Source organism: Hippichthys cyanospilos, chromosome 22, assembly GCF_059441005.1.
Source record: "Hippichthys cyanospilos isolate Australia breed blue-spotted pipefish chromosome 22, RoL_Hcya_1.0, whole genome shotgun sequence".
In the NCBI taxonomy this organism is placed as follows: Eukaryota; Metazoa; Chordata; class Actinopteri; order Syngnathiformes; family Syngnathidae; genus Hippichthys; species Hippichthys cyanospilos.
Window position 1 is genome coordinate 7,032,501 of NC_142390.1, and position 12,401 is coordinate 7,044,901.

Genomic DNA, 12,401 nt, shown 5'->3' on the forward strand with positions numbered 1-12,401 from the left:
GTTTTGAAGCACGTTTACACTGTCGTCCCCCCCATAGTTATCACCAGTAAAAAAACAAAAAAAAACACTTTCAGAAATGAGCTTTGAGATGAGAATGTAATTTATGTTTTGGAATGCACTTCCATACTGGAGGTTATCAGAGCTGATAAGCGAGGCAAACAAGCATTCCCATTCATCTCCATGAATGAGATTTAGACCCGGTAACCTGTCAAATTGTGAGGCCGGCGTGATAACCACAGTGCTGCCCCACTTGGAATTTTAGCATGGTATAATATGACTGTCCACCTGTACAGCAAAGTACACGATCCAATCCAATATTTTTATGGCTCCCTGTGTAATGCAGTGCATACAGTATGCAGTATCTCCTTTTCTCCCAGTGCACTTTTGGCAAGAGCCTGAAGCTTTGACAATTGTCACATGATCCTTGAGTGTAAGGTGAGATCGAAGTGAAAGTGTGACACTCTCCTCCTCCCCTGTGTCCTTCAGGCCGAGCGAGGCAGCGCGGACGTACGTGCGGCACGAGGTCCAGAACATGTGCACGGTTACCACGTAAGTAATAAAGAAAACGTTACTATTTCTGTGGTCTAGGTTGGAAGCCGGCGACGGGATGTGAGCACCACCTTGAGGAGAAGTTGAACGGTCCTTTGGGGTGAGGTAGTAGGTTGTATAGTTTTAGGGTCCTTCCCAAATTGTCAGATGACTATACAACTTACTGTCTTTCCTGAAGCGACTGTAAAAGCAGCTGTTTTGCAAAATTATCATGGGAATGCCATTATTTCGCACTTAGTCAATGGAACGAGTGTCAACTAATCCTTTCAGCCTCTCGGGTGACTCATGATGTTCGTACAGGGTGAGGTAGTAGGTTGTGTGGTTTCAGGGTTGTGATTTTACCCCATCAGGAGCTAACTATACAACCTACTGCCTTCCCTGGAGGGCAGCAATTCGTCCAGGGATTCACACGTCACCCAGCTCCGAACGCATCAAAAGGCTGGTGGTTTGTCAGAGGGCGCACCCGCAGTGAGTACTCAGTATAAACATTCAAAACATTTGCACTCTTGTATCTAGAATAATTTTTATTCAAAAAATAAATAAAGCCTGGAAACAATTTTGACTCATTTCTTTTATTGCCTAAATGAGTGAATTTAGTTTTCAAGATTGTAGAAAGATAGAAATCAATTAAAAAAAAGATTGAGTTTACATTATGGTTGGTCAATGGTTTTGTGGTTCAAGGAAACATACTTCTGGAATTCCTTGGTGAAGTTTGAGTCTTCTCTTCTCACACATCCCTCAAAGCATTCATCCTATGGTCACTGAATTCACTCAATTGTCTGCGGGTGTGAAAATGTGCCCTGCTATTTGCTGTGAGCCAAATACTTCCTGATGATTACACTTAAAGTAAATACACAATGATACAATCTCTCCACTCAGTCTCACCACTAGACCACTTTGGCTTGTACCCATACTGTAGACTCAACAGTGTAGAAGACATAACAGGTAATTATGATTTTTTTTAATAGCCACTGGTTTAACTCGCTGTACATACGTAATACTAACTATAAAAATAATGAAACACAGACTGATTTCTTTGTTTTTTATCATAGATACACAATCACGTGTTTCTGTCAGTCTCGTTATGTTGTAAGAAAAAAAAGTTTATTTTACCACTGCTTCAGTCTAAATCGTACTTTTGTAAAGTGATGTGAATTTGCCACTTAAATGTATTTATTTTTATTTTACTTTATTTCACATTTTTAATCTTCCCAGTGCGCTCTCATTTTTGATTGGGTTAAACAATAGGTGTGTCAGGAGGTGTGCTAGTTAGGTCGCTTGGTGATGACGCCACTTCCGGTGAAGGGGCGAAGGGCGTATTGATTTGAGTCCAGACCGGAGTACGAAGCTACGGAGCGGCTGCACGGATCTTTTAAAGGTCTTTATTTTCGTCCGCACTGCAGGTTTAAACGATCACACCCAGGATTTGTCATCTGGAAATGCTTGGGCGCGAGCTCTACGCGGTAATACAAACAATTAAGACTTTACTCGTGTTACGTAAATGTGATTATGAGCCGCTAAGAGGATTTTCGACCTATCATCTGATGGGAATCCCATCATGGGATTGCGAAGTTTCTGAACACTTTGTAGTCATGGAAGGGAAATATTTGAAGTGGTTTGATAACCTTGTCGGACAATGAGGGCGTTATCCATCCTGTTCCAACTAAATGTATTTTTTTTTATAGTTTTGGCACTAAACAGATGCTCTCAGCAGGGATCAAAAGCCTTCTCAATGTTGCTGCAGGTGCAAGCTAAAAAAAACAACATATACCCAGCTGAGCCTAGATCACATAGGGTGCTGAAATATGTGTTCCTCCGCATTTGGTTCGGATCCATGTGATTCTTTGTTGACATGCATTCTGCAAAGCTCTTGTTTCCTCTCCTGGAGTGACCTAAAGATAGAAACCATCTCCGCCTGGGAAGTAAAACAATGAATGCCTGATCAGGTTACACTCAGTGCACATTAACATTAAGTGCACTTAATGAGAAATGCCGTGTCAAAGAGATAGGGTTTGTTTGTTTGTTTGTTTGTTTGTTTGTTTGTTTTTTTGGGGGGGGGCTGTGTGCGAGATATTTGTGAATCTGTCTCAGTTTAAAAGATTTGAGGTGTCTCAGCTCTGCCTGAATGCAAGTGTGAATGTTTTTCCTAAATGTGCCCTGTGACTGGCAGGCGACCAGTCAAGGACGTACCAGTCATTTGAGATGGACTCCAGCTCGCCCCAAAATACTCAAAAATCAAATTCACTTAATGAGAAAATAAACCGGTCGATCATCACAAAAACAGATGTGTGTGTGGGGGGTTATAAATATGTGTTTGGAGTCATTCCTTGCGCTTTCCAGTTCGCTGTCAGGACATGTCCTGCAGACAAGCTGTAACACACTCCACATAAATGAGTGAGTAGACACTTGAGAGTTCCTTATTTGCTCTTTTGTAATAGTGGAAGAAGGTGGAAGGTTTTTTTTTTTTTTTTTAATGAAACCGTTGCCAAGGCAATGCATTGTTTTCCAAGAGAACAGCATTGTTTGTGAGGGTCTAAACATACATGAAAACTCATGGAAGTGGAAACGTGTACATGTTTTGACAAAAAGTGTTTTATGTGTGTTTTCTGTTTGTTTGTTTTTGCCTTACTATTTTTTTGGGTTGTTAATGTGCCGCAACCAACTGGATACAGTTGGAACAAATTGGCATCAGTTAGCGATTCTCATCCCTATTGTTGTAACCTGGAATCAGGTTCCTTTCTGTGCTACATAGACGTCAGAACATCTGCCGCAGTCAATTACTGGAAGTCGGGGGGAGGGGGGGGGGGCAGCATTTGTGGAATAGCTCAAACAGATGTGCTGGCACACGACAATATTGGTGTTTTTTTTATGGCTACTTAATGGCTGTCTTTTTTGACACAAAACTCATCAAGTTTCACTGCTGTCTTTTTTTCAGTCTGGTGAGTGAAGTCGCCATCCAGCCATGGCAGCGGATGTCTACTGCCCCCCGTCCCCACTGGGGGACTCCCTCTTGGACAGCCCCCTATGCGTGGACCTAATGGAGGATCTTGGCGACATCTCAAAATCCGTCGGAGGAGACTCTTTGGGATTTGAATTTCCAGACTACCAAAATCTCGGATTGGGGTCTCAGAGTTCTGTATCACTGGGTGAGTTCTTGTATTTAAATTGAAAAATAATAATACTGGATTAAAGCTGCACAATTATGGCCAAAATAATAATCATGATTATTTTGGTCAATATTGAAATCACGATTATTTATCACGTCATGTTTGGTCAGACGAGTCTTTTTACTGCCCTAAAACAAGGCTTCATGGCTTGATACTTACAAATAATGATAATAAACCAAAATAAACAAAGCACATAATAGTTAAAACAAATTCACTCAGGACATGGCAAAAACTTGGCACACAGGGCAACACAGCTAACTAATTTGCTGAGTGCAAACCAATCCAAAAAATGAAGCCTACTTAAAACTAAGCACATTATTTACTTTCAAGAGATTTAGATACAGACTTTTTTTTTAATCAAATAGCAATCAAAATATTATTTTCGGTCATTTCAAACCAAATTTATTCAAATGTTTTGCCAATGGCATTTTTCAAAATGGGTCTCAATTGACAGCTAGCACTGTATATATTAGGAATCAGTTGAGAAACTCAACGCCATTTCACACTTGTTATTATTTACTAGTGTGAAATGGCGTTGATCAATAGGGTGAGATAAGTAAAGCCTTTGAAACATTTCCCCCTGGTCGTAGGATTACAAAGTGTTTTAAACGTTAATATCGCCGAGGATCAGCTTAATTAATCGTGGCAGTCAATACCGTGATCGCCATTTAAAATTCGATTAATTCTGTAGCCCTATGCAGTGATCCCTCCTACTTTGCGGTCTCAGATATCGCGGTGCGGGTTTTTTCCAGGAAAAATTAAAAATATTTCAAAATAAAAAATAATATAAAAAATTTGCAAAAATGGAAAACAAATGAAAACAGCAAAAAAGTACATAGTACTGTGTTCATCAAATAACTTAAGTAATATTAGTTAATAACTATGTTAAGAATTCTTCAAGCGTTAGTTTGTGACGTTTGTTATCTTATTTTGAAATGCATGCTTTTAATTTGTCGGGTCACGTTGCATTTCCGTTTCCTGTTTTACGTTCTCTGTGCGTCATTCGGCTCGTTACGGTGACGCAGTGAATGACAACTACGCTCATATTTATAGTTTATTATCATTTATGTTGATAACGCCCGCTACTGCCTATGTTTAGTAAGCGATGACTGTTTATTCTGTTTATGTGTTCGTTTGTGTAGAGGTTGCGCTTTATAGTTAGTAGTTGTTGTTAGTTGTTGCTAACCCGCTAATGTCGGCTAAAAATACAGTAAATTCATAGATTAAGTGTTTATATGTTAGTTGACTGACTTTAACATTGTTGTTGATTTATTATTCAACAGATACTATATGATACACCATACATGAGCCAAAATAAATGTGAAGTTGAACGTGATGACTTGCGTACTCTTTCACCGGAGTCTTGGTGCAGATAAGCAGTCCTGAGAACAAATTCTCAACAAACTAAGTAATATTAGTTATTTAATGACTATACAGTAATGTTAATAAGGATAATGTAATGTTAAATAATAGGAGAAAGGAAATAAAATAGGCCAAAAAAAAAGGATTGTTTATGGTTACTGCGGCTATATTGGGGCGTACATAGAAATCTAGGAACTGATACCCTACTTCGCGGGGGGTTGACACCCCCCATTAACCGCGAAGTAGGGAGGATCACTGTACTGGATATGTCATATATGCATATTAGCAGCAATCAGTTATGAAGAGAAAAATGGAAATGAGCAGCATTTTTTCTTGAAAAATTGAGCTATTTTTTTAGTGAATGTGTTTTAGTAATAATTATCAATACCTCTTTTTTCATCATACAAGCTTCTTTTTTTTTTGCCGTTATCCCTCACATAATAAATACTTTATTATGAATGAAAGACGAAAAAATATATTTGTAAAAAGAAAGGCAAAAATGTCTTTAAATGATATTTTCCTGGCAGACACCTTAACCCCGGCTTCCAGTCCGTCCCCGGGGGGCTGCGGGGAGACGCCGCATCCCGGCGAGGACTTGGGCCCCCTCAGCTTGGAGTGCAGGGTGTGTTCGGACAAAGCGTCGGGGTTCCATTACGGCGTGCACGTGTGCGAGGGCTGCAAGGTGAGCATGAAAACACCTCAAGGAATGGCTCACATGACCGCATGCAATATTCTACATAGTGCTAGCTATGCTGAGGCGCATGACCTCCAGGCCAGTGGAAAGTTCCGGAGCCGGCGTGTGAGGTCGGGGACGCGACGGCCTCGGTTGACTCGTCACCTCTCCCCCTCTTGGCTTTCGGCCAGTCTCCGTGACGTTGGCGTGTCATACTTCTAATCGTAAATGCCAAACCTTCTACGCAGCTCGTTTAGGCAGCGAGCCAATTGGGCTCAAATGACATGTTGCCTGCAACTTGGAGCTAAACCCTTTGAATCCACATGCCGTAGTAAAACTTTATCTTTCTAAGGAAGTCTAATGAGTCACTTCTGCATTTACAAAATGCAGATGTATGCTAATGAGCAAGGGAGCTTCGTTAAGTTTGAAAACTCTGCATTGCTTATTTTGTTTATATTAGGATAGACTATTTAGTAGTGTTGGGGAAATGAAGCTTCACGAAGCACCTTGATATTTTTATTATTCCTCTCGATAAGGACACTTTTATGTTTTATATTTTAATGTGGACCAGCATTTAGAAGACTCTGCATTCTTTATTTTGTTTGTATTAGAATCGACAATTTAGTAGTGTTGGGGAAAATGAAGCTTCATGAAGCACTTCTGATATTTTTTTTTTTCATTCCTCCCTATAAAGACACTTTATGTTTCATATTTTTCTTTGGACTGATATTTATTCATAATTATTTGTTAGAACAGGTCTCGCACTTTATATTGATTATTTCTTTAGTGGAAAAATATTTATTTATTTAAGTTAATCATTTTTGTCAACAGATTCCTTACATGATCCAAAAGAGGACAGTAATTTTTTTTGTGGACTGTTTTAAGTATTTTCTTATTAAACCAAAAATACTTTGTACTGTTGAAGGGGTACTTGGCTGAAAAAAATATTTTACAGGTAGTACTTCACTGAAAAAAGGTTGAGAACTATTGATCTAGATGAGTTAAAAAGTATCAAGTGCTTCGTGAAGCTTCGTTTCTCTGTCACTGCTAGTTATTGCACGTTTTAATAGATGAAGTAGGACTAAGTCATTTACGGATGTTGAGCAATGTGTGTGTGTGGGTGGGTGGGGGTGGGGGGGGTTAGGGTTGGGGGGGGCATTCCACGCCATAAATCACAGTGCTACCTGTGGTTAAGTGTGCAAAAAAAAAAAGTCAACGATATGACTACACGCATTCCCATCTGGAATAGATGGTACATGGATAATATTGTTTGCTACATCTGCTCCCACTTTCTTTCAAAAGTGTCATTTGACTCTGGGCCTCTTGAAGAATACATATGCTCCAATCCTACCGGCCCCTTTTACCTCCGCAGGGTGCTGTTGTACACTGACACCAGTTACCTGAATGCACCGACGGCGATCGGATTATATTCAAGCCGGACATTGAGGGCAAGTGAAAGAAAGCTAGCCTAAGAGAAGGGTTAATTGTTTCTCCTCCCCCCCACTTCAGGCAAAGTTCATGGAGTTCTAGAAGTAACTAGGGAGATTTAGAAAATATAACTAGGGAGATTTAGAAAAAAAAAAAAAAAAATATATATATATATATATATATATATATATATATATATATTTGTGTCTGTGTATTTTTTTTACCTTTTTTTTAAACTGTTAAAAAATACATATATATATTTTTTTTGTTTTTAACTGTTAAAAAAATATATAAAAAAAAAAAATATATATATATATATATATATACACACACACAAAATATAATATATATATATATATATATTATTGTATTATTGTATTTTTTTTACCTTTTTTTTAACTGTTCAGAAAATATATATCTATATTTTTTTGTGTGTCTGTAATGTTTTTTACCTTTTTTTAACTGTTAAAAATATATATATATATTTTTTGTGTGTGTGTCTGTATTTTTTTTTACCTTTTTTTTAACTGTTAAAATAAATATATATATAAATATATGTGCCTCTGCCAGGGTTTCTTCCGAAGAACAATCCGGCTCAAGTTGGAGTACGACAAATGCCAACGCCACTGCAAAATCCAGAAGAGAAATCGGAACAAGTGCCAGTACTGCCGCTTCCAAAAGTGCCTTGCGGTGGGCATGTCCCATAACGGTAAGACCGGAACGTGTAGCATGTCCCATAACGGTAAGACGGGAACGTGTACCTCTATCCACGGACGTCCAATTCAAGCCAGCAAAAGTTTTCAAATTCAATGTATGCAATAATTTGCCCGTGCATTGTAAATGAATACTCAAATCATGATGCATTATTGCCTGGAATGACTTGGGATAATAACTTGAATTTCTTTCAAGCTTTGATTTCTTTGTTGCGAAGATTAATGCAGTGTTTCTCAAAAAGTGGGACGGGGCCCCCCTGTGGACCCCAGGGACAAGGATTTGTTTTTGCCATGTCATGTGTCTGTGATGAAATAAGGATTGACATCTTTTTTTATCAGGTACTTGATGCACTTTTTTTTTCTGGCTTAGACTAGTGTTTCTCTATTATATTTTGCCAACCCCCCCAACTCAACAGGCAGACACTATAAATAAAATTATTATCTATAAAAATTGTGTAACTATGCGTAAACCTGTGTTCCTAATGACATAAACAAAAAAAAACTAAATCAGACTTTGAACAACTATTATTTTTTTTTACAGCGTTTATACAAGTTACAGCTCAGTCTAAAACTGAAAAAAAATAACCAAGTGCCTCAAAGTGCCTGAAAAAAAAGATAATTCTTATGTTATTGCAATTACACTTCACATGACAAAAACAAAGCCTTTTCCTTGGGGTCATCCCCTTTATTTGAGAAGCACTGAGTTACAGCTTAGTCTAAAACTGAAAACAATTAACAAGTGCATCAAAGTGCCTAAAAAAAGATGAAATTCTTACTTTATTGCAATTACTGTACACTTCACATGACAAAAGAAAATAATTTTCCCTCGGGTCACCCCCAATTTTTTTCTCTTTCCTGGGAGGGGATATTTGCGTATGTAATTAGAAGCACTCGATGAATGTAATTTCCATTGCATCTTTAAAAGAACATTGCAATCTAGAGGAGCAAAAAAAACATCAATAGTTCACGAGGCTTCATTTTCCCATAACGAGTACAAAGTACTAAGTAAACGTGATGTATTTTCAGACGTTTTAAAAACAAGTCAAATAAATGTGGTCCTCAAGTCATATTGACTTCCCAGCAACACAAACACAGCAGGAGGCGACCTGGGTCAGCAGGCTTTACTTTTTTTTTTTTTTTAAGAGCCCAGAATCCCGCTAGAACTTTCCACTGACAAAACACAGGGCCCCCGTATAGCCCCCTGCACATCTGGCCCGTTGTCAACAACGAGGTCACGGGGTTCGTTGGGAAAGCCGAGATGCGAGGACCGCGTCCGTACCGCCCGTCTCGCGTACGGAGGCGGTCGATGAAAAAGCGCGTCTGGTCTGGGCCCGACAGCCATCCGCTTCGGCCGCATGCCCCAGGCGGAGAAGATGAAGCTCAAGGCGGTGGAGAAGAAGGAGGAGGTCAGCCCCACGCTGTCCGACCACAAGGTCCTCATCGGGCGCATCCACCAGGCCTACATGAACAACTTCAACATGAACAAAGCCAAAGCGCATCTCATCCTCAGCGGCAAGAGCAGCAAACCGGTAAAGCCAGCCCAACGCTTTCATCTTTTTTTTTTTGTTCATCCTCAGCTCATCTTTTCTTCTCCCTCTCAAGCCTTTCGTCATCCACGACATGGAGACGTTCCAGCTAGCCGAGAGGACCCTGGCGGGGGATGCCGCCCAGCACGGGGGCGCGCTGCTCGCCGCGGGGCTGCGGCGAAGGGAGGCCGAGGCGCGCCTTTTCCACTGCTGCCAGAGCGCCTCGGTGGAGACCGTCACCGAGCTCACGGAATTCGCCAAGGCCATCCCCAGCTTCCAGAAGCTCGATTTGAATGATCAGGTACCTTCGGCGGGCTCCCGTTATCATATGTTGTGAAATGCAAAATGTCATTAACTTTGCTTGAAATCAAGAGGTCGCATTAACTCATTCAATGCCGGGGACGTCGTTTCACGTTTTTTTTTAACAGTCCTGACATTCAATCCCAGATATTTAAGTATCGATTTAATTCTGAAGTGTCTAGAAATTAATGTACTTAAGTATTGAATTAAGACTTAAGTACATTATGATATGTTGTGAAATGCAAAATGTCATTAACTTTGCTTGAAATTAGGTCACATTAACTCAATCAATGCCAGGGACGTCGTTTCACGTTTTTTTTAAACAGTCCTGACATTCAATCCCAGATATTTAAGTATTGATTTAATACTTAAGTGTCTGGAAATTAATGTACTAAAGTATTGAATTAAGACTTAAGTATCTGGGATTTCAAATCTGGAATAAGTCCCTGGCATTGAATTATTGAAGTATGATCTAAAAAAGTGAGGTTCAATTCTCAGTTTAAATATTGATCATTAATATTTCGCAATTATAAAACATATTTTGTCAGTTATCTTTAAAAAAAAAACATTTCTTCCCATTTCATTAAAAAAAAAATGCATTATTTATTAGTTATTTAATTCTTTATCACCTATAACAACCTTGAGCATTAGTTTTAATGTTCCAAGATTGCTATTATTTTGATTGCTAACTTTCCATCACGATTATTTCTTGCTTGGATGTACTTCGCCATTATTTGACCGCGAGCGGAATTGTCGCAAAGCAGTTTTTTACTGTTTGATTTGGAGGTGACGCTCCTCAAGTACGGCGTTTACGAGGCCCTCTTCACGCTGCTGGCCTCGTGCATGAACAAAGACGGGCTCCTGGTGGCGCGCGGCGGCGGCTTCATCACCCGCGAGTTCCTCAAGAGCCTGCGGCGGCCCTTCGGCGACATGATGGAGCCCAAGTTCCAGTTCGCCACTCGCTTCAACTCGCTGCAACTGGACGACAGCGACCTGGCTCTCTTCGTGGCCGCCATCATCTGCTGCGGAGGTGAGCGGGTCCTCCGAGGAGACCGTCGTTTAGCTGCTCAATTATTTTTTTTTTTGGTCTTTGTAGACCGTCCGGGTCTTGTGGACGTAACTCTGGTGGAGCGGCTCCAGGAAGGCATCGTGCAGGCTCTCGGGCTGCACCTGCGGGCCAACCACCCCCAAGACGCCTTCCTCTTCCCGAGACTGTTGCAGAAATTGGCCGACCTCCGGGAGCTGGTCACGGAGCACGCTCAGTTGGTGCAGGAGATCGAGACCACAGAGGACACGTCGCTGCACCCCCTCCTCCAGGAAATCTATCGGGACATGTACTAAGAAATTAAAAAAAAAAGACTGCTCGCTGGAGCTCAATGGACAGCTGTGACGAGGGGAGTGTAGATTAAAATAGTGCCTGAACAGAACTCTGAAATTCTAGAGTACAATGTTATGTAAAAGGAATTTTAAAAAAATGCCTTTAATGTGTGATTGTGCCTTCTGCCCGAAGATTAAATTTTCCACATTTAAGGTTAATTTAATCTGAATAATCATTTAAAACTGTTAAATTGAAATTCACCTTAATTATAAATTATAACACTTCTTTTACTGTATGAATGCAAAACACTTCATATGCTGGTGTAGGATAACTCAATAACAATAATGTAAATGTTTGGACGCTCGTTTTTTAAATTGTAAAGCTGTTTTAATAAATTGTTAATGCCATGCATTTAAATGTGTTGTGCCTTATGCAAAAAAAAGTGTCAATTGAAAAAATAAATAAGCCTTTAAATATGTGTTTAGGTTGCGTTTATTTAATTTCAACTAAATTCAAGATAATTATAAGTGGGGATGAGATGGTTCTGTTGGAAAAATTTCTGGCACCTTTTAATGCCCTTTCAATTGGGTTCAATGTAATGGTCTGCCCTCTTGCGGTAATAATGGGGCATTGCAGGAGACTCCATTATACGTACAATTTTCTTTTTTTTTTAATACAAGAACAGTACGTGAGTGCTTAAACTGGAACCACGACTTCAAATCTGTATTTAGTTTGTGTTTATTTAATTTCAACTGAATCTAAGATGATTATAGGTGGGAAACAGTTGATTCGGTTGGCCAAATAGATTTGGTTTAAGTAGACGCTTTTCTGGACATGAAATTTCTGTCGCATTATAACGCCCTTTCAATTGGGTTCAATATAATGGTCTGCCCTCTTGTGGAAACAATAGGGCACTGCAGGAGACTCCATTTTTAATCTTTTTGTTGTTGTTACGTGAGTGCTTTAATTGGAACCAAGGCTTCAAATCTGTGTTTAGTTTGCGTTTATTTAATTTAATGTAAATCCAAGATGATTATACTGGGAATGAGTTGATTCCGTTGGATAAGTATAGATTTGATTGAAGTACACGCTTTTCTGGACACATTTAATTTCTGGCTCTTTATAACGCCCCTTCAATTGGTTTCAATGTAATAGACTGCTCTCTTGCGGGAATGATGGGATACTGCAGGAGACTCCATTATACACAAGTTTTTTTGTTCCTGTTTTGTTTTTTACAAGTAAGTGTTGGTGAAAATGCTGTTACCTCATTAACACCCTTTCAGTTTGTTTCAATGGAATGATCTGCCACCTTGTGGTAATAGCGCAATACTGCAGGCGGCTAATATTACGCTAGTTGTATTTTTT

At 39.6% G+C, this 12,401-nt stretch overlaps 1 protein-coding gene across 2 annotated transcripts in view; it reads left to right on the forward strand.

Moving 5' to 3' along the window:
* Positions 1 to 11,514, forward strand: part of LOC148405694 (peroxisome proliferator-activated receptor alpha-like) — a 33,987-nt gene extending 22,473 nt beyond the window's left edge. Inside the window, exons 6-13 of one of the 2 annotated variants that reach the window (XM_088406358.1) lie at positions 487 to 549; positions 3,485 to 3,695; positions 5,606 to 5,760; positions 7,750 to 7,888; positions 9,231 to 9,421; positions 9,495 to 9,719; positions 10,505 to 10,748; positions 10,815 to 11,514. In XM_088406358.1, the coding sequence (XP_088262484.1) occupies positions 3,512 to 3,695; positions 5,606 to 5,760; positions 7,750 to 7,888; positions 9,231 to 9,421; positions 9,495 to 9,719; positions 10,505 to 10,748; positions 10,815 to 11,059 (1,383 nt within the window). In that variant the 5' untranslated portion in view covers positions 487 to 549; positions 3,485 to 3,511 and the 3' untranslated portion in view covers positions 11,060 to 11,514. Of the gene's footprint in view, positions 1 to 486; positions 550 to 3,484; positions 3,696 to 5,605; positions 5,761 to 7,749; positions 7,889 to 9,230; positions 9,422 to 9,494; positions 9,720 to 10,504 lie in introns of both variants that reach the window. The other variant, XM_088406357.1, reaches the window with a different exon arrangement.
* The last annotated feature ends 887 nt before the right edge of the window (positions 11,515 to 12,401 follow it).